The sequence below is a fragment of the Salmo salar genome, chromosome ssa14, assembly GCF_905237065.1.
Source record: "Salmo salar chromosome ssa14, Ssal_v3.1, whole genome shotgun sequence".
Taxonomy (NCBI): domain Eukaryota; kingdom Metazoa; phylum Chordata; class Actinopteri; order Salmoniformes; family Salmonidae; genus Salmo; species Salmo salar.
Window position 1 is genome coordinate 50,251,485 of NC_059455.1, and position 26,358 is coordinate 50,277,842.

General features: G+C 41.8%; 1 protein-coding gene across 1 annotated transcript in view; it reads right to left on the minus strand.

The window, feature by feature from the left end:
- Positions 1–26,358, minus strand: part of LOC106591876 (piezo-type mechanosensitive ion channel component 2) — a 267,883-nt gene that overhangs the window by 124,505 nt on the left and 117,020 nt on the right. Inside the window, exons 8-22 of the mRNA XM_045693681.1 lie at positions 11,150–11,315; positions 10,946–11,005; positions 10,790–10,855; positions 10,688–10,693; positions 10,538–10,597; positions 10,436–10,441; positions 10,334–10,345; positions 10,232–10,237; positions 10,028–10,081; positions 7,909–8,043; positions 6,633–6,762; positions 5,767–5,963; positions 3,085–3,315; positions 2,452–2,575; positions 253–446 (exon numbers count right to left, since the gene is read on the minus strand). Coding sequence (XP_045549637.1) covers positions 253–446; positions 2,452–2,575; positions 3,085–3,315; positions 5,767–5,963; positions 6,633–6,762; positions 7,909–8,043; positions 10,028–10,081; positions 10,232–10,237; positions 10,334–10,345; positions 10,436–10,441; positions 10,538–10,597; positions 10,688–10,693; positions 10,790–10,855; positions 10,946–11,005; positions 11,150–11,315 — 1,447 coding nt within the window. The remainder of the gene's footprint in view (positions 1–252; positions 447–2,451; positions 2,576–3,084; positions 3,316–5,766; positions 5,964–6,632; positions 6,763–7,908; positions 8,044–10,027; positions 10,082–10,231; positions 10,238–10,333; positions 10,346–10,435; positions 10,442–10,537; positions 10,598–10,687; positions 10,694–10,789; positions 10,856–10,945; positions 11,006–11,149; positions 11,316–26,358) is intronic.

Consider the following 26,358-nt stretch of genomic DNA (forward strand, 5'->3'; position numbering starts at 1 on the left):
CATCCCGTGTGTATATCTGAGCTAGTTGGAGTGTTTAGATTTGGGGGAAAAAGGTGGGTGGAGGAGGATGTTGTCCTTCTACTGGCGTCCATACTGTAGTGGTTAACATGGCTGACTAATGCCAACTTTATGGTGCTTCTTATTGCTGGATAACATCACTGTCCTCTGTGCACTGGAATACTCTACTTTATAGTTTGAGTTGGAGAGAGTGTGTGTCTGTGTCTGTGTGTGTGTGTGTGTGTGTGTGTGTACCTGATAGAGCGCCACACAGAAGAGGAAGAGCATCATGTAGATGATCTTATACATGACCATGCGTCCCTCGAAGCTGACGAAGAAGAACATTCCTCCACAGATATAAATCCAGTATTTCACCAGCATCTCCATCACCATGTTCCCCAGAACCTGCACGATATCCTGCTCCCCTCCTTCCTCGTCCTCCTCTTCCTCTATAAATAAGGTTACCCACACAGAGAGGAGATAGTGGGTAATTGGTTCTACTTGACAAACAACTGCAGTGTAGATAAGAGGATATTGTAGCATTGGCTATAATGTTATTCCTGTGATAACGTTGTCTGAGACCTGAAGATCTCATGTTGTTAACTCTGTGAGCATTTTATTTTTATTTTTTTAAATAATAAAAAAAAATTATGTTTTATTGTCACATACACTGGATATGTGCAGTGAAAAGTTGTGTTTTGCAGGGTCATCCATAGTAGTATAGTAACCCTGGATCAAATTAGGGTTAAGTGCCTTGCTCCAGGGCACATCGACAGACTTTTTTCACCTTGTCGGCTCGGGTATTTGAACCAGGGACAATCTCAGCTGCCAGACCAACAGTCCAACCGCTAGGCTACCTGCTGCCCTAAGCTTGGACGCCTAGGCTTTAGCTCAAGTGGGCTAACACAAGTCTTGTGGCAGGCAGGAAACCCAGGTTTGAATCCAGTTGGTCACGCATGATAAAAAACAGAGTGTATTACAGAGCAGCTGTAATGTTAGATCTGACCCTTTAGCTCAGCTGGCTAACACAGTCTTGGGTTTGAACCCAGTCCAGACTGGCCCAGAACAGGGCAATACGACAAGCCATTAAATGTACACAAAGAGCTAACATAAATAATATGTCAATCTCCATTGGCTCAGAGTGGAGGAGAGATTGACTTCATCACTGCGTTATATTTATGAGAGGTATTGACATGTTGAATGTACCGAGCTGTCTGTTTAAACGACCAGCACACAGCTCGGACACCTATGCATACCCAACAAGACATGCCACCAGAGGTCTCTTCACAGTCCCCAAGTCCAGAACAGACTATGGGAGGTGCACAGTACTACATAGAGCCATGACTACATGGAACTAAATTCCACATCATGTAACTGATTCAAGCTGTAAAATTAGATTGAAAAAAAACTGGTAAAAATACACCTTATAGAACATTGTGGACTGTGAAAAGACACACACACACATAATATACACACTATACACACATGTACACCTGAATAATGTGTTGTAATAAAATAGTGACACTTAATGTATTGTGACCAAAGCACCAAGTCAAGGTCCAAAAGGCTCCTGAGCAGCTTCTACCCCCCGAGCCATAAGACTGCTAATAATCAAATGGCCACCCTGAAAATGCACATTGACCCCTCCCCTTTTTATTATGCTGCAGCTACACAATGTTTCTAATCTACGTCACTTGAACCTTGACCCTTGACATGTAGAAGCTGTGGCTCCCAAGTGGCGCAGCGGTCTAAGGCACTGCATCTCAGTGCTAGAGGCGTCACTACAGACACCCTGGTTTGAATCCAGGCTGTATCACAACCGGCCGTGATTGGGAGTCCCATAGGGCGCCGCACAATTGGCCCCAGCGTTGTCCGGGTTCGGCCGATGTAGGCCGTCATTGTAAATAAGAATTTGTTCTTAACTGCCAAGTTAAATAAACTGTACATATTAACCCGTGGCAGTGTATTTTATTGCGTTACTTTTTTTCTTACTTTTTTTTTTTTTACTGTAGTTCATTCAGTAAATATTTTCTTAACTATTTTTTTCTTAAAACTGCATTGTTGGTTAAGGGTTTGTAAGTAAGCATTTCCTAGCTGCTGCCTTGGCAGGAACTAATGGGGATCCATAATAAACCCCAGGAAGAGTAGCTGCTGCCTTGACTGGAACTAATGGGGATCCATAATAAACCCCAGGAAGAGTAGCTGCTGCCTTGACAGGAACTAATGGGGATCCATAATAAACCCCAGGAAGAGTAGCCGCTGCCTTGGCAGGAACTAATGGGGATCCATAATAAACCCCCAGGAAGAGTAGCTGCTGCCTTGGCAGGAACTAATGGGGATCCATAATAAACCCCAGGAAGAGTAGCCGCTGCCTTGGCAGGAACTAATGTGGATAAATACAAATACAAAGCATAGTATATTATATTATTGAGCAGCTGTGATATAATCTCTGACCTTTCTTCTTCGGTTGGTTATCCACATGTACGTCAGTGAGTACAGCATCCTCCTCTCTCTGCTTGTCGTTTCTCTCCGTCAGAGTCTGTCTCAGCAGAAGCCAGAAGCTCAAGAGACACAGGACCTAGAGACAGACAACACAACTCCTTTAATGTAAGTCACAAAACCTAAGACAAAAAAAACAAAAAAAAACACTTTCAGCATTTCTGTGAGAGAAACACCGAACGTGAACATAAAGACAGAGACAATCATACTTCCAATCATTAGACTTCATTGTTTCCAGAATTTATTGGCAAGTCAGTTAAGAACACATTCTTATTTACAGCCTTAGGAATAGTGGGGTTAACTGCCTTGTTCAGGGGCAGAACGCCAGATTTTTACCTCATCAGCTTGGGGATTTGATCTAGCAACCTTTTCGGTTACAGGTCCAATGCTCTAACCACTAGGCTACCCTGCCGCCCCATGAGATAAATTGTCTTTAACAAGTGACCCGGTCCTAAATGGCAACAGTCGCAGTACTTTCGCATACACAGCAGTTCCACACTCTGGATAAGAGCGTCTGCTAAATGACTAAAATGTAAAATGTAAACAGTTCCCAAAACAGTTCCAGTTCTTCCGGTTCCATTGAATTACCTTGGATCCCAGTTCACTGAAAGGCACCTCCTTCTTGAGGAAGAGTCCAGGTACGGGCTCCAGCAGCTCAAAGCTCCAAATGTACTGTAGCACAATGAGCAGGTTCCCATAGAGCACCATGAAGGGAGAGGTTAGCATGGTGTAACGACGGCGGTCTCTCACCATCCACAACAGACACGACCACATCAGGAACACAAACGTCAGCCAGCTAACATACGTGATGCTCCACGCCTGGGGAGGGAGAGAGAGAGATATGGGGAGGGGGAGAGAGATAGGGAGAGGGGGAGAGAGAGAGGGAGAGAGAGAGGGAAAGGGATGGAGGGGGAGAGAGAGGGAGAGGGATAGAGGGGAGGGGGAGAGATGTCGAGAGAGATAGAGAGAGGGGAGGGGTAGAGAGATAGAGGGAGAGAGATGGAGGGGGAGAGAGATAGAGAGAGGGGGGAGCAAACGCCACAAAACCTCAGAGTCTACAATTCCTCATAAAAACATAGAATGATAGCCTAGTATGATCACGATCACAAAAACAGTTTATAGTACGTTAGGCTATACAAAGTTGATTTACTGTTTAACAGATTTCTTTTTTTTTAAGCGAATAAAAAAATATATATATAAAATAAAATATTAAAATATAAAATATAAATATTAAAAAATATATATTTTATGAACAAATGTAATTAAATTTGAACCCTTTGTCAAAATTCTAAACAGCCTTAGTACATCACCTAGTGACCTTACCAAGAGGTTTTAGTGTTTTAATGATTTGTAAAATCCTAGTGACCTTTACCAAGAGGTTTTAGTGTTTTAATGATTTGTAAAATCCTAGTGACCTTTACCAAGAGGTTTTAGTGTTTTAATGATTTGTAAAATCCTAGTGACCTTTACCAAGAGGTTTTAGTGTTTTAATGATTTGTAAAATCCTAGTGACCTTTACCAAGAGGTTTTAGTGTTTTAATGATTTGTAAAATCCTAGTGACCTTTACCAAGAGGTTTTAGTGTTTTAATGATTTGTAAAATCCTAGTGACCTTTACCAAGAGGTTTTAGTGTTTTAATGATTTGTAAAATCCTAGTGACCTTTACCAAGAGGTTTTAGTGTTTTAATGATTTGTAAAATCCTAGTGACCTTTACCAAGAGGTTTTAGTGTTTTAATGATTTTGCAATGTCAGTCACAGGGACCAGTCCTGGTCAGAGTACCCCTCCTAAGGCTTCCGAGTGGTCTAAGGCACCGCATCTCAGTGCAAGCGGCATCACTACAGTCCCTGGTTCAAATGCAGGTTGTATTACATCAGGCTGTGATATGGAGTACCATAGGGCGGTGCCCAAGGCTGTCCGGGTTTGGCCGGGGTAGGCAGTCATTGTAAATAAGAATTTGTTCTTAACTGACTTGACTAGTTAAATAAATGCTAAATTATACTTTTTTTTATGAACTACACTGGTGTCAGGAGTGGGAGCACCATTGAAATCCCAGCTGAGTTTTAGGCAGAGGTATCTCGAGATTAAGATCATTTTATTGGTCAACACAACGTCCAACCGAAATTTGACTTCCGTTTTTAACCCAACCCCTCCGAATAGACACACATACATAATTTTGTATTATTGATTGGCTAGCTGAAATATATAAGTCTACTGAGGTAATCAGACCTATTCTTACTCTCACGAGCTGCTTTTCAGCTTCCAGTCAACTTGAATTTACATTTAACACATCTTTTTAGACAGCTGAAGCAAGCACAAACACATTTTCTTCAGGAAATGTAACTTTTCTTAGTTTAGTCATATTTATCTACCATAGAAAGTGTTGACTTCAGGCTGACTAGCATCTATTGAGTAAAAAAATAAATAATAATTGGATCCCAAATTAACTGGAAATATCTACAAAACAAGTTTTGCAGCCACACAATCCAAACAGAAAGGCTACAGCTAATATTTTGTTTCCTGAAATTACTGTTCGTGATTCACAAATAACTTTTTTTAATTCACACGATTTGATTAAACCGCAATTGAACTCAATTCCAACTTCTACAATGAGGAAGTGAATAGTTTGTTTCATACATAATAATCGTTCATGATTCATACGAATGAAATGAATCGTCAAAAAAACAAATTGGGGGAAGAAGCGTAAAGCGAGGCATTTGTTTAACAGTAAATCAACTTTGTTAGGCCTTGTCAGATGACATACAGTATGCTTTCTTTAGCCTTGACGTGAGCACAGTCACCAGAGGGACCACAGTCACCACAGTCACCAGAGGGAGCACAGTCACCAGAGGGACCAGAGGGACCACAGTCACCAGAGGGACCAGAGGGACCACAGTCACCAGAGGGAGCACAGTCACCAGAGGGACCAGAGGGACCACAGTCACCAGAGGGACCAGAGGGACCACAGGGACCAGAGTCACCAGAGGGACCACAGTCACCAGAGGGACCAGAGGGACCACAGGGACCACAGTCACCAGAGGGACCACAGTCACCAGAGGGACCAGAGGGACCACAGTCACCAGAGGGACCAGAGTCACCAGAGGGACCAGAGGGACCACAGTCACCAGAGGGACCAGAGTCACCAGAGGGACCACAGTCACCAGAGGGACCACAGTCACCAGAGGGACCACAGTCACCAGAGGGACCACAGTCACCAGAGTCACCAGAGGGACCAGAGTCACCAGAGGGACCAGTCACTGTGTTTACTCACCATCATGGCTATGAGAGCACAGATATAGCTTTGCTTCATAATGAACCTGAACACTGTTACAACAGCATTCACTCTGCCCTCCTCCTCCTCCTCCTCCTCCTCATTCCCCTGTTCCTCCTTCTTCTCCTCCTCCCTTATCCCAGCAGTCTCTCCTCCCACGGTTGGACTGATGTCAAACACACTTCCATTCTTCTTCTCTGTTTTAGATAAAGATATAAAGATACCAGATATGTTATTTAGTACATCTACAGTACATACCAAAGGTATAGAGATGAATAGTAATTGGCGGCTTCTTTGTAGTCACAGGCTTAAATCTGATACAATTTGTTCTGTGAAATCATCTTCATCAAGCTAATGTCACTTTTTGTGAATTGTGAAGTATTTATGTTATCAAAAATAAGCACATAAAGAGCATGAAGGCTTCATAATTCATGAATTAGAGAGGTAGAGAGACTGTAGAATCAAAACGTGTAATATCTCCTAAGCCTGTGTTAACCTAAGACCTTATTTATCCCAAAACCCCCATTCATTTCCCCATTCATTTCCCCATTCATTTGCCCATTCATTTGCCCATTCATTTCCCCATTCATTTGCCCATTCATTTCCCCATTGAAATGGGCTGAACAAGAAGTTTCAGCTCTGTTTTTTAGGACTACAAACTGGAGAGCTATATAGGGATGCTTCCCAAACGTCTCTCTATTCCCTATATAGTGCACTACTTTTGACAAGGGCCCTATGGGGTGTCATAAGAAATAACGATATAGTGCACTACTTTTGACCAGGGCCCAGTTTACAAAATGTCCTCCTCACAGAAATTGCGAACAGAAACTTTTGCCCAGTGTGTGTACAGTACAGGCAAAACTCACCTGTAATGTTATTGGTTTGGTCCATTTTATACTGTGGGGTGGAGTACAGGTCCAGACCGACCGGTCTATTCTCCACCGAGTTTAGGGTGGAGATGTCACAAGATGTCCCATTGGACTTTTCAGCCAACCCCTGTAGAACAACACAACAACAATATGGACTAAGGTTACGGCTAGAGGTTTTCCTAGTCAAGTCATGAGACCATTTGTTTTCAAGTGCAGCATTAGTAAGTTACAGTGCAGAACACGTAGCAGTTGCATCAAAAAGACAAAATATGCATATTTGTGCTACAGTACAGTCTAGTACGCTACCTACCTCAGACGTACTGTAGCCATCCTGGGTAGAAAGCAGCTAAAATAAGGAAACAGAAAACAGGCAAGGAGAGGTAGAGAGAGGCAGAGAGAGGCAGAAAGAGGCAGAGAGAGGTAGAGAGAGGAAGAGAGGAAGAGAGAGGAAGAGAGGAAGAGAGAAATAGAGAGGTAAAGAGAGAAATAGAGAGGTAGAGAGAGGTAGAGAGAGGTAGAGAGAGGTAAAGAGAGGAAGAGAGAGGAAGAGAGAGGTAAAGAGAGGAAGAGAGAGGTAAAGAGAGGAAGAGAGAGGTAAAGAGAGGAAGAGAGAGGTAAAGAGAGGAAGAGAGAGGAAGAGAGAGGTAAAGAGAGGAAGAGAGAGGTAAAGAGAGGAAGAGAGAGGTAAAGAGAGGAAGAGAGAGGTAAAGAGAGGAAGAGAGAGGAAGAGAGAGGTAAAGAGAGGAAGAGAGAGGTAAAGAGAGGAAGAGAGAGGTAAAGAGAGGAAGAGAGAGGAAGAGAGAGGTAAAGAGAGGAAGAGAGAGGTAAAGAGAAGGAAAGTCCATGGCCCTCTAGCTATGTGGTCAATGGAATGACATTGCTGATCTAAGTATTCCTGTTTTATCTTTCAACCAATAATCGATAGTTTATAACGCATCAAAAATACCTCGAGGTGAATTAAGGTCATGGAGTGTTATACGTTATATCATCTGGGCCTTTTATTGCTGAACTACGCTTCACAATCTACCCGATAATCAATCGTTTATAATGCATTAATAAAGTATGTATTAATTCTGAAATAAAGCAAGGTCAGACGTAATGGTTGTCCGAAGTTTATCCTCTTGTCCATTGATGAGCCTTCCACCACAGCTTGCCCTTTTTATATGTATCGCTGAACTTTCTTCCCAATGATCAATATTTTTCCTAATGCATTAACACACCAGGTGAGATAAAGAGAAAAGCCTGAACGTTATACGAGTCACCGTCTCCCTACGTTTCTTTCCTCTGTGCGTTGGTGAGCTTTCCACCACAGCTGTCTCCTCTTGTCTGCAGAGTTCCTGGTGCCGTTCCCAACCGCCTCCTCCTCCTCTTCCTCTCCGTCCTCTCCCTCCTCTTCTTCATCATCCTCCTGTTGAAAATAAAGGAAAATCTAATCAACACTCTCCAACATGGTCTGATTGACTAGTGGAAACATAACATCTTCAGTCTGTTTCATGTGACGACCATCACCATGTTCTACCAGCAGTACAGAACCTACAGTACAGAACCTACAGTACAGAACCTACAGTACAGAACCTACTACCCAGGACCTACAGTACAGAACCTACAGTACAGAACCTACAGTACAAGACCCACTACCCAGGATCTACAGTATAGAACCTACAGTACAGGACATACAGTACAGGACATACTACCCAGAACCTACAGTACAGAACCTACAGTACAGAACCTACTACCCAGGACCTACTACCCAGAACCTACTACCCAGGACCTACAGTACAGAACCTACAGTACAGAACCTACAGTAGAGAACCTACTACCCAGAACCTACAGTACCGGACCTACAGTACAGAACCTACAGTACAGAACCTACTACCCAGAACCTACTACCCAGAACCTACTACCCAGAACCTACAGTACAGGACCTACAGTACAGGACCTACAGTACAGAACCTACAGTACAGGACCTACTACCCAGGACTTTCAGTACAGAACCTACAGTACAGAACCTACTACCCAGAACCTACTACCCAGAACCTACAGTACAGGACCTACAGTACAGGACCTACAGTACAGAACCTACTACCCAGAACCTACTACCCAGAACCTACAGTACAGGACCTACAGTACAGGACCTACAGTACAGAACCTACAGTACAGGACCCACTACCCAGGATCTACAGTATAGAACCTACAGTACAGGACCTACTACCCAGGACCTACAGTACAGAACCTACAGTACAGAACCTACAGTACATGATCTACAGTACAGAACCTACTACCCAGAACCTACTACCAGGACCTACAGTACAGGACCTACAGTACAGGACCTACAGTACAGAACCTACAGTACAGGAGCTACAGTACAGAACCTACAGTACAGGACCCACTACCCAGGATCTACAGTATAGAACCTACAGTACAGGACCTACTACCCAGGACCTACAGTACAGAACCTACAGTACAGAACCTACAGTACAGGACCTACAGTACAGAACCTACTACCAGGACCTACAGTACAGAACCTACAGTACAGGACCTACAGTACAGGACCTACAGTACAGGACCTACAGTACAGAACCTACTACCCAGAACCTACTACCCAGAACCCACAGTACAGAACCTACAGTACAGGACCTACTACCCAGAACCTACAGAGAACTGAGTGTAGATGCTTGAGAGAGAGAGAGCTGAGTGTAGATGCTTGAGAGAGAGAGAGAGAGAGAGAGAGAGCTGAGTGTAGATGCTTGAGAGAGAGAGAGCTGAGTGTAGATGCTTGAGAGAGAGAGAGCTGAGTGTAGATGCTTGAGAGAGAGAGCTGAGTGTAGATGCTTGAGAGTGAGAGAGCTGAGTGTAGATGCTTGAGAGAGAGAGAGCTGAGTGTAGATGCTTGAGAGAGAGAGCTGAGTGTAGATGCTTGAGAGAGAGAGAGAGCTGAGTGTAGATGCTTGAGAGAGAGAGAGAGCTGAGTGTAGATGCTTGAGAGAGAGAGAGAGCTGAGTGTAGATGCTTGAGAGAGAGAGCTGAGTGTAGATGCTTGGAGAGAGAGAGAGAGAGAGAGAGAGAGAGAGAGAGAGAGAGGTGCTGTACCATCACCTCATAGATAAAGGTGTCCTTGGTGGTGTAGTTTCAAATATACATTTTGAATTCAGAACCATGTCCATTCTACTGGAGAATTGATAGCCATTCCGTTCTAGAATTTAGAAAAATGTTGTCCATTCTATGGGTTGTATCTCTATGTTGTTCCCTACAATGTTCATGGGTTGTATCTTTATGTTGTTACCTATCGTGTCTATGGGTTCCTGGAGCCAGAGGAGTATGAGAGATACCAGGGTGTTACCTGCCTCTTCCTGGAGCCAGAGGAGTATGAGAGATACCAGGGTGTTACCTACCTCTTCCTGGAGCCAGATGAGTATGAGAGATACCAGGGTGTTACCTACCTCTTCCTGGAACCAGAGGAGTATGAGAGATACCAGGGTGTTACCTACCTCTATAGGTCCCTGGAACCAGAGGAGTATGAGAGATACCAGGGTGTTACCTACCTCTATAGGTTGCTGGAGCCAGAGGAGTATGAGAGATACCAGGGTGTTACCTACCTCTTCCTGGAACCAGAGGAGTATGAGAGATACCAGGGTGTTACCTACCTCTATAGGTCCCTGGAACCAGAGGAGTATGAGAGATACCAGGGTGTTACCTACCTCTATAGGTCCCTGGAACCAGAGGAGTATGAGAGATACCAGGGTGTTACCTACCTCTTCCTGGAGCCAGAGGAGTATGAGAGATACCAGGGTGTTACCTACCTCTTCCTGGAGCCAGAGGAGTATGAGAGATACCAGGGTGTTACCTACCTCTATAGGTTCCTGGAACCAGAGGAGTATGAGAGATACCAGGGTGTTACCTACCTCTTCCTGGAGCCAGAGGAGTATGAGAGATACCAGGGTGTTACCTACCTCTATAGGTTCCTGGAACCAGAGGAGTATGAGAGATACCAGGGTGTTACCTACCTTTTCCTGGAGCCAGAGGAGTATGAGAGATACCAGGGTGTTACCTACCTCTTCCTGGAGCCAGAGGAGTATGAGAGATACCGGGGTGTTACCTACCTCTATAGGTTCCTGGAACCAGAGGAGTATGACAGATACCAGGGTGTTACCTACCTCTATAGGTTCCTGGAGCCAGAGGAGTATGAGAGATACCAGGGTGTTACCTACCTCTATAGGTTCCTGGAGCCAGAGGAGTATGAGAGATACCAGGGTGTTACCTACCTCTTCCTGGAGCCAGAGGAGTATGAGAGATACCGGGGTGTTACCTACCTCTTCCTGGAGCCAGAGGACTATGAGAGATACCAGGGTGTTACCTACCTCTATAGGTTCCTGGAACCAGAGGATTATGAGAGATACCAGGGTGTTACCTACCTCTTCCTGGAGCCAGAGGAGTATGAGAGATACCAGGGTGTTACCTACCTCTATAGGTTCCTGGAACCAGAGGAGTATGAGAGATACCAGGGTGTTACCTACCTCTATAGGTTCCTGGAGCCAGAGGCGTATGAGAGTGGCCAAGGTGTAGTACAGCAGCAGCAGCATAATGGGGTTAACAAAGTGGTGCCAGGCCAGCTCAGGGTTAACTATCATCCTCCATGTAGAGGAGCAGTCAGTCTGGATGATGGAGGAGATGCCGAACAGACTGGAGAAGAGAGAGAGAGAGACCATATTGGACCAGGACTCTATTGACAAATAGATGTAATCTCATTGAGAATTATAGCACCTAAATAAAGGTTAGATACAGTCGTACAATATACTGACTGTCTTTATACACTTTACATACAGTTTTTAAGTAAAAATAAATTTAGAAACACATCTGGTATACGGTAGGCCTATATTGACTGCAAACAGAGGTATATTTAATGCAAGGACTTTAAAATGTAAATGTTGTTAAGACTACAAGGGACCAAAGCAAACAGAACTTTTGTTTATATATACACACAAGAGCCACAAGTTAAAAGTTATATTATTTAAAGCACTGTAGATCTATTTAGTTGGCCAGACTTTTTTTCCAATAGGAGTTTAATTGGTCTGAATTGATAAGTCGGGTGCATCAGCCAATATTAACTAACCAGCAGTATATTATATTATTACTGATAATAAGTTCTCAGAACCCAGAATATTGATCTCAGTCCTTACAGTCAAAGCAAAGGAGGAGAGAAGGTGCCGACTAGGACTTTGTAACGACCGTCGTCGCAATGAGACCAAGGTGCAGCGGAGGATGTGTTCATCATAAAGGATTTTAATAAACGAATGAACACTACAAACAAAACACGAAAAAGAAACGACAGCCAAACAGTCCTGTCAGGATTAACACAAACCTAGACAGAAAATAATCACCCACAAACCCCAAAGGAAAAACAGGCTGCCTATGTATGACTCTCAATCAGCAACAACGATCTACAGCTGTTCCTGATTGAGAGCCACACACGGCCCAAACCAAAGAAACAAACCAACATAGAAAAATAAACATAGAACGCCCACCCATGTAACACCCTGGCCTAACCAAAATAGAGAACAAAAACCCCTCTCTATGGCCAGGGCGTTACAGATTTAACACCAGTTACCATGAACCCTGTGACTGTCTCGGGAAAACTCTTCAAAATGGAACGTCAGATTCAAATTAACACAAAATACAATTTCACATTGTCCAAGTAAGTTGTTACATGGAACCCGTAGTGGTTGAAAGATAAAACAAGGAATACTTAGATCAGCAATGTCATTTCATTGACCACGTAGCTAGAGGGTCATGCACTTTCTTTGACTTCTTACAAAGTCGCCATTAATTCAAAAAAAGCACACACATAATTGACACCGCCGGACTGCACATGTGACCCGAACGCAGTAAATAAACCGTACAGGAAACCCCTACAGTATAGTATATAAAAGAACATGTCATTTTGACTCTTCAGGCAGTCACAAATTTGATAGGCCTAAGCACAATTCACTACATAGGCCTCTCTGTCCACAGACATGAAGTCTGTTAACAATTCATTTACATTTACATTTTAGTCATTTAGCAGACGCTCTTATCCAGAGCGACTTACAGTAGTAAATGCATACATTTCATACATTTTTTTCCCCCCGTACTGGTACCCCGTAGGAATCGAACCCACAACCCTGGCGTTGCAAACACCATACTCTACCAACTGAGCGACACGGGACCATAGGTTCAGAGAGACCATAGGTTCAGAATTCAGAGAGGCATGAGGGTAAATTCTATCTCCTTCCGTCTGCCTAAACTATTTCCCTATCCAGTCCGAATCACTCTGAAAACCTAAAATCCTGACTCCCGTCTCGCATGGAAAATTCCTGACTTTATTCTGTAATCCATAGGGTTGCATTATCAAAGCAAGTCACTAGTCTATGCATGTCAAAACACCTCTATAACATGTCCTCCGCTTCTCTGTGTGGTCTCCTACTGCGGTCAATATGAGAGCTTCTCTGTGCTGTCTCCTACTGCTGTCAATATGAGAGCTTCTCTGTGCTGTCTCCTACTGCTGTCAATATGAGAGCTTCTCTGTGCTGTCTTGTATTTACAGTCAATATGAGAGCTTCTCTGTGTTGTCTCCTACTGCTGTCAATATGAGAGCTTCTCTGTGTTGTCTCCTACAGCTGTCAATATGAGAGCTTCTCTGTGTTGTCTCCTACTGCTGTCAATATGAGAGCTTCTCTGTGTTATCTCCTACTGCTGTCAATATGAGAGCTTCTCTGTTGTCTCCTGCTGTCAATATGAGAGCTTCTCTGTGTTGTCTCCTGCTGTCAATATGAGAGCTTCTCTGTGCTGTCTCCTACTGCTGTCAATATGAGAGCTTCTCTGTGCTGTCTCCTACTGCTGTCAATTTGAGAGCTTCTCTGTGCTGTCTCCTACTGCTGTCAATATGAGAGCTTCTCTGTGCTGTCTCCTACTGCTGTCAATATGAGAGCTTCTCTGTGTTGGGGGTTGTACTAAACTAACATATGGGATTGTTTTAAAATAGTCATACCAAAGATCATTTAGCTACAGTATTTGATTAGGAGTTTTTTAACCCCTTAAGGTATCGATTCTTTTTTAAAACTGGTACCCAGGTACCTTCAGACTAGTCTTGTGAGGCTTGTGGGCGTCCTACTGAGAGACTCACCTTTCCACTGAAGGGAAAGGTGACGGTTCAAACACTACTGAAGTTACAGAAGTTGGCAGATCAGATATACTGACTTTAAAAGTGTCCCAAGATGCTTGTGGGGTTACAGAGCAAAACGGAGAACACCATCGTGTTCTTGAGAGTCTCATCTTTCATAATAGAGGTCATAATTTGTGGGCCAAACCGTTCGGGACGCTACAGACGTTTTTTGTGAGAAGACCAATTTTCGGGATGTCTCATGGTCTGACAAACACCGCTCTGGCTCTTGTCACCTTTCACCTCAGAAGTGGAAGTGCGACATCAGCAGATGAGGTGGATTGAGACGCATTCGATTGAAAACAATTCGATTGAAAACATTCGATTGAAAACAACAACCTTAAACTGACGGATTTTGATGGGGATATTTTTCATTATGCTAATTAGATTTCCGCGGTCCCGTGGACATTGACTCTAAAGGGTTAAAACTATTCCCACTCTTCACTCGAACCCTGTTATTCATGAGCTGATTTGCTATCTGTTTAATCATCAACTCGATTTTGCCAAATATAGGAAATATTATGCCTTTTGTTGAAGGAGGTTATCTAGCAAGCTTAGCAACTTTGGTCATTTGACTTTTTTTGACTGGCGTTATAAAGTTTGTATTATTCTATGGTCGGGGTGCTCTGTGTCCAGATAGCCTACTGCTAAAATGCACATTTGCATGTTAGTCATTTAGCAGATTGTCACGTCCTGACCAGTAAAAGGGGTCATTTGTAATTGTAGTATGGTCAGGGTGTGGCAGGGGGTGTTTGTTTTGTGTGTTTTGGGGTTTTTGGTTCTAGGGGATTTTGGTTCTAGTTTTCTATTTCTATGTTTCTTTTTCTATGTGTGGTCAGGTATGGCTTCCAATCAGAGGCAGGTGAATTTTTGTTGTCTCTGCCATACTTAGGCAGCCTGTTTTTCCCTGTGATTTTGTGGGTGGTTGTTTTCGGTATAGCCTATGTGCCTTACGGAACTGTTTATTGTTGATTTGTTATTTTTGTTTAAGTGTTCTCTTTATTAAATAATAAAAGAAGATGAGCACTTTACCCGTTGCGTTTTGGTCACCTTTCATCGACACCTGTGACACAGATGCTCTTATCCTGAACGACTTACAGTCAGTGCATTCATCATTCATCGAGGAACATGGTAACGCTCTGAATTTATGAACGGCCTGTTTTGCATATTCATAACAATGTCATTGGCCATCAAAGACAGTTACTTCATCGTTACTAAATTCATTTGCTCTGAAAAAAAACGTTACATATTTTGTTGCAGACAAGCCGACAAGGTGGCACAGAGACCCTCTTATTTGGGGAGAACCCTGGCAATAGTGACCATATTTTGGTTTTAAACGTTTTAAATGGACATTTCCAAAAAATGTTGGCATTTCCCAGAACTCTCTGGATAAATATGAATTATTATTCCCGGTATTGAAACTTATATTTCACGATTATATCATCCTTAGTGCAGGCAGGAGCTTTATGTAAATGCAGGGTCACAGGATCTTTATGTAGGGACAGGACCTTTATGTAGGGACAGGACCTTTATGTAGGGACAGAACCTTTATGAAGGGACAGGCGCTTTATGTAGGGACAGGACCTTTATGTAGGGACAGGACCTTTATGTAGGGACAGAACCTTTATGAAGGGACAGGCGCTTTATGTAGGGACAGGAGCTTTATGTAGGGACAGGAGCTTTATGTAGGGACAGGAGCTTTATGTAGGGACAGGAGCTTTATGTAGGGACAGAACCTTTATGTAGGGACAGGAGATTTATGTAGGGACAGGACCTTTATGTAGGGACAGGACCTTTATGTAGGGACAGGAACTTTATGTAGGGACAGGACCTTTATGTAGGGACAGGACCTTTATGTAAATGCAGGGTCATATACACAGTCAGACTCCGTTTCCTTTCACCTGCCCAGTTCTGTTACGTCAACGCAGATGAAGGACAGGAGACAAGGAGATGAAGTCACTCTAGAGTATTGAGATGCAGCCCCTGTGGAATAAGAGTTACCACCAATTATACCCCCTCACCCCTCCATACTACTTCCTGCAGCTGGTAATAGCAGGTCACATGACCTGAGTGTCCCACTCCCTTCCTCCCCCCTTCTCCCTGAAGTGTGCACACGTTCTCTCCCCGTCAAACGATATCAAAACAATGTGATTGGTGTTTAACTAAGCATTCATATCCCTACACACCAATCGTTTTTTTTTTTAAACCCATGAAGTGCAGCTGTGTTCACTCCAGGGAGACGTGGGAAGGAATCAGAGAAAGGGGATTGATCTATTGTGGTGTAGAGTTGAAATTTCCCCTAGGACACTGTTTCCCCCACACTAATGGTTAGGGTAAGGATTGGGGGAAGTAAAGCTGATCGCAGATCTGTAAGCTAGGGGCATTTCACCCAAAATCGGTCTATTGTAAGCTGAGGAGGCAGGAAGCAATGTGGAAGCTAAGGCTGTCACCACCCTCACTCAGCACCGCCACACAGCCAGCCAGGCAGCAAGGCCAGACCTACTGTCAACACACACAATTAGGACTCCGGAGATGTTAGCCTATTGTATCATGGGGACAAAAACAACACTATACCAGACTTGGATTCAAATATTATTCATAACAATTTGAAATACTTTATATGGGTTTGATTCAGCTTTAGCTTGCGCAATGGAACCAATAGAATTGTCGGGAAATTCCAACCCACGCCCATACGGTACTCCAGGATGACTAGAGAAAAACGTAACACTGTTTGAAAGATTTCAAATAGTATTTGAACCCAGGACTGCACAGCACTTATTTAGGGAGTGGGTGAGTTTCCCTGGTAGGCTAGGACACAGAGGGTTGGGTGTAGTGTAGTGTACTGTACTGTACTGTAGTGTACTGTACTGTACTGTAGTGTAGTGTAGTGTACTCTACTGAACTGTAGGGTAGTGTACTGTACTGTAGTGTACTGTAGTGTAGTGTAATGTAGTGTAGTGTAGTGTAGTGTAGTGTAGTGTAGTGTAGTGTAGTAAACTATACTGTGGAAGAGGACATGTGGCACCATATACTGTAGTACACTACTGTTTAGTTGTGCACTATATGGAATAGGGTGCCATTCTGACACAGTTACAGGTACTAGGACTCTGTTATCAGCTCATTGGGGCCAAGGTTTTTAACGCATCACTCACGCAAGACGCCATCAGGGACACTGACATATCTCAGAGGCTGTGGAAAGTCAACAAGATTAACAGAACAGAAAGATTAACGACTTAAATTAACATCAGAAGTGGCTTTTATATCTTTATCCGTTGACTAATTATTAGATGCTTCGTTAAAATACTTTACGACAAAGTGAGAAATTAAATTGAACTGTACGCGTCTTTATGTCGTTCTATGAGTCAAAGCGTGAATAATGTGAAAGGCTGTCGCATCTACAAATATTCATGTCACTCTAATCTGTTACATAGCTAGAACAGCCGCCATTAAAGGTGATCTTAAGTGGATGAAAGCAAGTCATTTCAATGAGTTTGTCTTTCAGAAGGCAGCTTGTCAACACACAAAGCGTATCCTCTCCCTCCTTGTTAAAAGTGAAAGGAAGGAAATGGGGGACCATCAAGGTGACAGGTGCTATATAAGGTGATGCTAATGGTATACAAAGTGACAGTTGCTATATAAGGTGATGCTAATGGTATACAAAGTGACAGTTGCTATATAAGGTGATGCTAATGGTATACAAGGTGACAGTTGCTATATAAGGTAATGGTATACAAAGTGACAGTTGCTATGTAAGGTGACGCTAATGGTATACAAGGTGACAGTTGCTATATAAGGTGATGCTAATGGTATACAAGGTGACAGCTGCTATATAAGTTGATGCTAATGGTATACAAGGTGACAGGTGCTATATAAGGTGATGCTAATGGTAGACAAGGTGACAGGTGCTATATAAGGTGATGCTAATGGTATACAAGGTGACAGGTGCTATATAAGGTGATGCTAATGGTATACAAGGTGACAGGTGCTATATAAGGTGATGCTAATGGTATACAAGGTGACAGGTGCTATATAAGGTGATGCTAATGGTATACAAGGTGCCAGTTGCTATCTAAGGTGATGCTAATGGTAAACAAAGTGACAGTTGCTATGTAAGGTGATGCTAATGGTATACAAAGTTACAGTTGCTATATAAGGTGAAGCTAATGGTATACAAAGTGACAGTTGGTATATAAGGTAATGGTATACAAGGTGACAGTTGCTATATAAGGTGATGCTAATGGTATACAAGGTGACAGTTGCTATATAAGGTGATGCTAATGGTATACAAGGTGAAACTCGCTATATAAGTTGATGCTAATGGTATACAAGGTGACAGGTGCTATATAAGGTGATGCTAATGGCATACACAGTGATACACGCTATATAAGGTGATGCTAATGGTATACAAGGTGACAGTTGCTGTACAAGGTGATGCTAATGGTATACAAGGTGACAGTTGCTGTATAAGGTGATGCTAATGGTATACAAGGTGACAGGTGCTATACAAGGTGATTCTAATGGTATACAAGGTGACAGGTGCTATATAAGGTGATGCTAATGGTATACAAGGTGACAGCTGCTCTATAAGGTGATGCTAATGGTATACAAGGTGACAGGTGCTATATAAGGTGATGCTAATGGCATACAAGGTGGCAGGTGCTATACAAGGCGATGCTAATGGTATACAAGGTGAAAGTTGCTATATAAGGTAATGGTATACAAGGTGATAGTCGCTATATAAGGTGATGCTAATGGTATACAAGGTGGCAGGTGCTATACAAGGTGATGCTAATAGTATACAAAGTGACAGGTGCTATATAAGGTGATGCTAATGGCATACACAGTGATACACGCTATATAAGGTGATGCTACTTGCATACAAGGTGGCAGGTGCTATACAAGGTGATGCTAATGGTATACAAGGTGACAGTTGCTATATAAGGTGATGCTAATGGTTTTCAAGGTGACAGTTGCTATATAAGGTGATGCTAATGGTATACAAGGTGAAACTCGCTATATAAGGTGATGCTAATGGTATACAAGGTGACAGGTGCTCTATAAGGTGATGCTAATGGTATACAAGGTGACAGGTGCTATATAAGGTAATGCTAATGGTATACAAGGTGACAGGTGCTATATAAGGTAACGGTATACAAGGTGATAGTTGTTATATAAGGTGATGCTAATGGTGTACAAGGTAACAGTTAGTATATAAGGTAATGGTATACAAGGTGATAGTTGCTATATAAGGTTATGCTAATTGTATACAAGGTGATAGTCACTATATAAGGTGCTGCTAATGGTATACAAGGTGACAGGTGCTATACAAGGTGATGCTAATGGTATACAAGGTGATCGTCACTATATACGGTGTTGCTAATAGTATACAAGGTGACAGGCGCTGTATAAGGTGATGCTAATGGTATACAAGGTGACAGTTGCTATATAAAGTGATGCTAATGGTATACAAAGTGACAGTTGCTATATAAGGTGATGCTAATGGTATACAAGGTGACAGTTGCTATATAAGGTGATGTCAATGGTATACAAGGTGACAGGTGCTATATAAGGTGATGCTAATGGTATACAAGGTGACAGGTGCTATATAAGGTGATGCTAATGGTATACAAAGTGACAGTTGCTATATAAGGTGATGCTAATGGTATACAAGGTGACAGGTGCTATATAAGGTGATGCTAATGGTATACAAGGTGAAACTCGCTATATAAGGTGATGCTAATGGTATACAAGGTGACAGGTGCTATACAAGGTGATGCTAATGGTATACAAGGTGACAGGTGCTATATAAGTTGATGCTTATAGTATACAAGGTGACAGGTGCTATATAAGGTGATGCTAATGGCATACACAGTGATACACGCTATATAAGGTGATGCTAATGGTATACAAGGTGACAGGTGCTATATAAGGTGACGCTAATGGTATACAACGTGACAGTTGTTATATAAGGTGATGCTAATGGTATACAAGGTGACAGTTGCTATATAAGGTGATGCTAATTGCATACAAGGTGACAGTTGCTATATAAGGTGATGCTAATGGTATACAAGGTGAAACTCGCTATGTAAGTTGATGCTAATGGTATACAGGGTGACAGTTGCTATATAAGGTGATGCTAATGGTATACAAGGTGACAGGTGCTATATAAGGTGATGCTAATGGTATACAAGGTGACAGGTGCTATATAAGGTGATGCTAATGGTATACAAGGTGACAGTTGTTATATACTTTGATGCTAATGGTATACAAGGTGACAGGTGCTATATAAGGTGATGCTAATGGTATACAAGGTGACAGGTGCTATTTAAGGTGATGCTAATGGCATACACAGTGATACACGCTATATAAGGTGATGCTAATGGCATACAAGGTGGCAGGTGCTATACAAGGTGATGCTAATGGTATACAAGGTGACAGTTGCTATATAAGGTGATGCTAATGGTTTTCAAGGTGACAGTTGCTATATAAGGTGATGCTAATGGTATACAAGGTGAAACTCGCTATATAAGGTGATGCTAATGGTATACAAGGTGACAGGTGCTCTATAAGGTGATGCTAATGGTATACAAGGTGACAGGTGCTATATAAGGTAATGCTAATGGTATACAAGGTGACAGGTGCTATATAAGGTAACGGTATACAAGGTGATAGTTGTTATATAAGGTGATGCTAATGGTGTACAAGGTAACAGTTAGTATATAAGGTAATGGTATACAAGGTGATAGTCGCTATATAAGGTTATGCTAATTGTATACAAGGTGATAGTCACTATATAAGGTGCTGCTAATGGTATACAAGGTGACAGGTGCTATACAAGGTGATGCTAATGGTATACAAGGTGAAAGTCACTATATACGGTGTTGCTAATAGTATACAAGGTGACAGGTCCTGTATAAGGTGATGCTAATGGTATACAAGGTGACAGTTGCTATATAAAGTGATGCTAATGGTATACAAAGTGACAGTTGCTATATAAGGTGATGCTAATGGTATACAAGGTGACAGTTGCTATATAAGGTGATGCTAATGGCATACAAGGTGGCAGGTGCTATACAAGGTGATGCTAATGGTATACAAGGTGACAGTTGCTATATAAGGTGATGCTAATGGTTTTCAAGGTGACAGTTGCTATATAAGGTGATGCTAATGGTATACAAGGTGAAACTCGCTATATAAGGTGATGCTAATGGTATACAAGGTGACAGGTGCTCTATAAGGTGATGCTAATGGTATACAAGGTGACAGGTGCTATATAAGGTAATGCTAATGGTATACAAGGTGACAGGTGCTATATAAGGTAACGGTATACAAGGTGATAGTTGTTATATAAGGTGATGCTAATGGTGTACAAGGTAACAGTTAGTATATAAGGTAATGGTATACAAGGTGATAGTCGCTATATAAGGTTATGCTAATTGTATACAAGGTGATAGTCACTATATAAGGTGCTGCTAATGGTATACAAGGTGACAGGTGCTATACAAGGTGATGCTAATGGTATACAAGGTGAAAGTCACTATATACGGTGTTGCTAATAGTATACAAGGTGACAGGTCCTGTATAAGGTGATGCTAATGGTATACAAGGTGACAGTTGCTATATAAAGTGATGCTAATGGTATACAAGGTGACAGGTGCTATATAAGGTGATGCTAATGGTATACAAGGTGAAACTCGCTATATAAGCTGATGCTAATGGTATACAAGGTGACAGGTGCTATACAAGGTGATGCTAATGGTATACAAGGTGACAGGTGCTATATAAGTTGATGCTTATAGTATACAAGGTGACAGGTGCTATATAAGGTGATGCTAATGGCATACACAGTGATACACGCTATATAAGGTGATGCTAATGGTATACAAGGTGACAGGTGCTATATAAGGTGACGCTAATGGTATACAACGTGACAGTTGTTATATAAGGTGATGCTAATGGTATACAAGGTGACAGTTGCTATATAAGGTGATGCTAATTGCATACAAGGTGACAGTTGCTATATAAGGTGATGCTAATGGTATACAAGGTGAAACTCGCTATGTAAGTTGATGCTAATGGTATACAGGGTGACAGTTGCTATATAAGGTGATGCTAATGGTATACAAGGTGACAGGTGCTATATAAGGTGATGCTAATGGTATACAAGGTGACAGGTGCTATATAAGGTGATGCTAATGGTATACAAGGTGACAGTTGTTATATACTTTGATGCTAATGGTATACAAGGTGACAGGTGCTATATAAGGTGATGCTAATGGTATACAAGGTGACAGGTGCTATTTAAGGTGATGCTAATGGCATACACAGTGATACACGCTATATAAGGTGATGCTAATGGCATACAAGGTGGCAGGTGCTATACAAGGTGATGCTAATGGTATACAAGGTGACAGTTGCTATATAAGGTGATGCTAATGGTTTTCAAGGTGACAGTTGCTATATAAGGTGATGCTAATGGTATACAAGGTGAAACTCGCTATATAAGGTGATGCTAATGGTATACAAGGTGACAGGTGCTCTATAAGGTGATGCTAATGGTATACAAGGTGACAGGTGCTATATAAGGTAATGCTAATGGTATACAAGGTGACAGGTGCTATATAAGGTAACGGTATACAAGGTGATAGTTGTTATATAAGGTGATGCTAATGGTGTACAAGGTAACAGTTAGTATATAAGGTAATGGTATACAAGGTGATAGTCGCTATATAAGGTTATGCTAATTGTATACAAGGTGATAGTCACTATATAAGGTGCTGCTAATGGTATACAAGGTGACAGGTGCTATACAAGGTGATGCTAATGGTATACAAGGTGAAAGTCACTATATACGGTGTTGCTAATAGTATACAAGGTGACAGGTCCTGTATAAGGTGATGCTAATGGTATACAAGGTGACAGTTGCTATATAAAGTGATGCTAATGGTATACAAAGTGACAGTTGCTATATAAGGTGATGCTAATGGTATACAAGGTGACAGTTGCTATATAAGGTGATGCTAATGGCATACAAGGTGGCAGGTGCTATACAAGGTGATGCTAATGGTATACAAGGTGACAGTTGCTATATAAGGTGATGCTAATGGTTTTCAAGGTGACAGTTGCTATATAAGGTGATGCTAATGGTATACAAGGTGAAACTCGCTATATAAGGTGATGCTAATGGTATACAAGGTGACAGGTGCTCTATAAGGTGATGCTAATGGTATACAAGGTGACAGGTGCTATATAAGGTAATGCTAATGGTATACAAGGTGACAGGTGCTATATAAGGTAACGGTATACAAGGTGATAGTTGTTATATAAGGTGATGCTAATGGTGTACAAGGTAACAGTTAGTATATAAGGTAATGGTATACAAGGTGATAGTCGCTATATAAGGTTATGCTAATTGTATACAAGGTGATAGTCACTATATAAGGTGCTGCTAATGGTATACAAGGTGACAGGTGCTATACAAGGTGATGCTAATGGTATACAAGGTGAAAGTCACTATATACGGTGTTGCTAATAGTATACAAGGTGACAGGTCCTGTATAAGGTGATGCTAATGGTATACAAGGTGACAGTTGCTATATAAAGTGATGCTAATGGTATACAAAGTGACAGTTGCTATATAAGGTGATGCTAATGGTATACAAGGTGACAGTTGCTATATAAGGTGATGTCAATGGTATACAAGGTGACAGGTGCTATATAAGGTGATGCTAATGGTATACAAGGTGACAGGTGCTATATAAGGTGATGCTAATGGTATACAAAGTGACAGTTGCTATATAAGGTGATGCTAATGGTATACAAGGTGACAGGTGCTATATAAGGTGATGCTAATGGTATACAAGGTGAAACTCGCTATATAAGGTGATGCTAATGGTATACAAGGTGACAGGTGCTATACAAGGTGATGCTAATGGTATACAAGGTGACAGGTGCTATATAAGGTGATGCTAATGGTATACAAGGTGAAACTCGCTATGTAAGTTGATGCTAATGGTATACAGGGTGACAGTTGCTATATAAGGTGATGCTAATGGTATACAAGGTGACAGGTGCTATATAAGGTGATGCTAATGGTATACAAGGTGACAGGTGCTATATAAGGTGATGCTAATGGTATACAAGGTGACAGTTGTTATATACTTTGATGCTAATGGTATACAAGGTGACAGGTGCTATATAAGGTGATGCTAATGGTATACAAGGTGACAGGTGCTATTTAAGGTGATGCTAATGGCATACACAGTGATACACGCTATATAAGGTGATGCTAATGGCATACAAGGTGGCAGGTGCTATACAAGGTGATGCTAATGGTATACAAGGTGACAGCTGCCTATATAAGGTGATGCTAATGGTTTTCAAGGTGACAGTTGCTATATAAGGTGATGCTAATGGTATACAAGGTGAAACTCGCTATATAAGGTGACGCTAATGGTATACAAGGTGACAGGTGCTGTATAAGTTGTTGCTAATAGTATACAAGGTGACAAGTGCTGTATAAGGTGATGCTAATGGTATACAAGGTGACAGTTGCTATATAAAGTGATGCTAATGGTATACAAGGTGACAGGTGCTATATAAGGTGATGCTAATGGCATAGACAGTGATACACGCTATATAAGGTGATGCTAATGGTTTACAAGGTGACAGGTGCTATATAAGGTGATGCTAATGGTATACAAGGTGACAGTTGCTATATAAGGTGATGCTAATTGCATACAAGGTGACAGTTGCTATATAAGGTGATGCTAATGGTATACAAGGTGAAACTCGCTATGTAAGTTGATGCTAATGGTATACAGGGTGACAGTTGCTATATAAGGTGATGCTAATGGTATACAAGGTGACAGGTGCTATATAAGGTGATGCTAATGGTATTCAAGGTGACAGGTGCTATATAAGGTGATGCTAATGGTATACAAGGTGACAGTTGTTATATAATTTGATGCTAATGGTATACAAGGTGACAGGTGCTATATAAGGTGATGCTAATGGTATACAAGGTGACAGGTGCTATATAAGGTGATGCTAATGGCATACACAGTGATACACGCTATATAAGGTGATGCTAATGGCATACAAGGTGGCAGGTGCTTTACAAGGTGATGCTAATGGTATACAAGGTGACAGTTGCTATATAAGGTGATGCTAATGGTTTTCAAGGTGACAGATGCTATATAAGGTGATGCTAATGGTATACAAGGTGAAACTCGCTATATAAGGTGATGCTAATGGTATACAAGGTGACAGGTGCTCTATAAGGTGATGCTAATGGTATACAAGGTGACAGGTGCTATATAAGGTGATGCTAATGGTATACAAGGTGACAGGTGCTATATAAGATGATGCTAATGGTATACAAGGTGACAGTTGGTATATAAGGTGATGCTAATGGTATACAAGGTGAAACTCGCGATATAAGGTGATGCTAATGGTATACAAGGTGACAGGTGCTATACAAGGTGATGCTAATAGTATACAAGGTGACAGGTGCTATATTTATTTATTTATTTATTTATTTCACCTTTATTTAACCAGGTAGGCAAGTTGAGAACACGTTCTCATTTACAATTGCGACCTGGCCAAGATAAAGCAAAGCAGTTCGACAACATACAAAAACACAGAGTTACACATGGAGTAAAACAACATACAATCAATGATGCAGTAGAAAAAAAAAAAAAAAAAGATTATATACAATGTGAGCAAATGATGTGAGATAAGGGAGGTAAAGGCAAAAAATGCCATGGTGGCAAAGTAAATAAAGTATAGCAAGAAAAACACTGGAATGGTAGATTTGTAGTTTGAAGAAAGTTCAGAGATAAAATATAAATAATATGGTGCAAAGGAGCAAAATAAATAAAATAAATAAATACAGTAGGGGAAGAGGTAGTAGTTTGGGCTAAATTATAGATGGGCTATGTACAGGTGCAGTGATCTGTGAGCTGCTCTGACAGCTGGTGCTTAAAGCTAGTGAGGGAGATAAGTGTTTCCAGTTTCAGAGATTTTTGTAGTTCGTTCCAGTCATTGGCAGCAGAGAACTGGAAGGGGAGACGACCAAAGGAGGAGTTGGCTTTAGGGGTGACCAGAGAGATATACCTGCTGGAGCGCGTGCTACAGGTGGGTGCTGCTATGGTGACCAGTGAGCGGAGATAAGGGGGGACTTTACCTAGCAGGGTCTTGTAGATGACCTGGAGCCAATGTGTTTGGCGACGACTATGAAGCGAAGGCCAGCCAACGTGAGCGTACAGGTCGCAGTGGTGGGTAGTATATGGGGCTTTGGTGACAAAACGGATGGCACTGTGATAGACTGCATCCAGCTTGTTGAGTAGGGTATTGGAAGCTATTTTGTAAATGACATCGCAGAAGTCGAGGATTGGTAGGATGGTCAGTTTTACGAGGGTATGTTTGGCAGCATGAGTGAAGGATGCTTTGTTGCGAAATAGGAAGCCAATTCGAGATTTCACTTTGGATTGGAGATGATTGATGTGAGTCTGGAAGGAGAGTTTA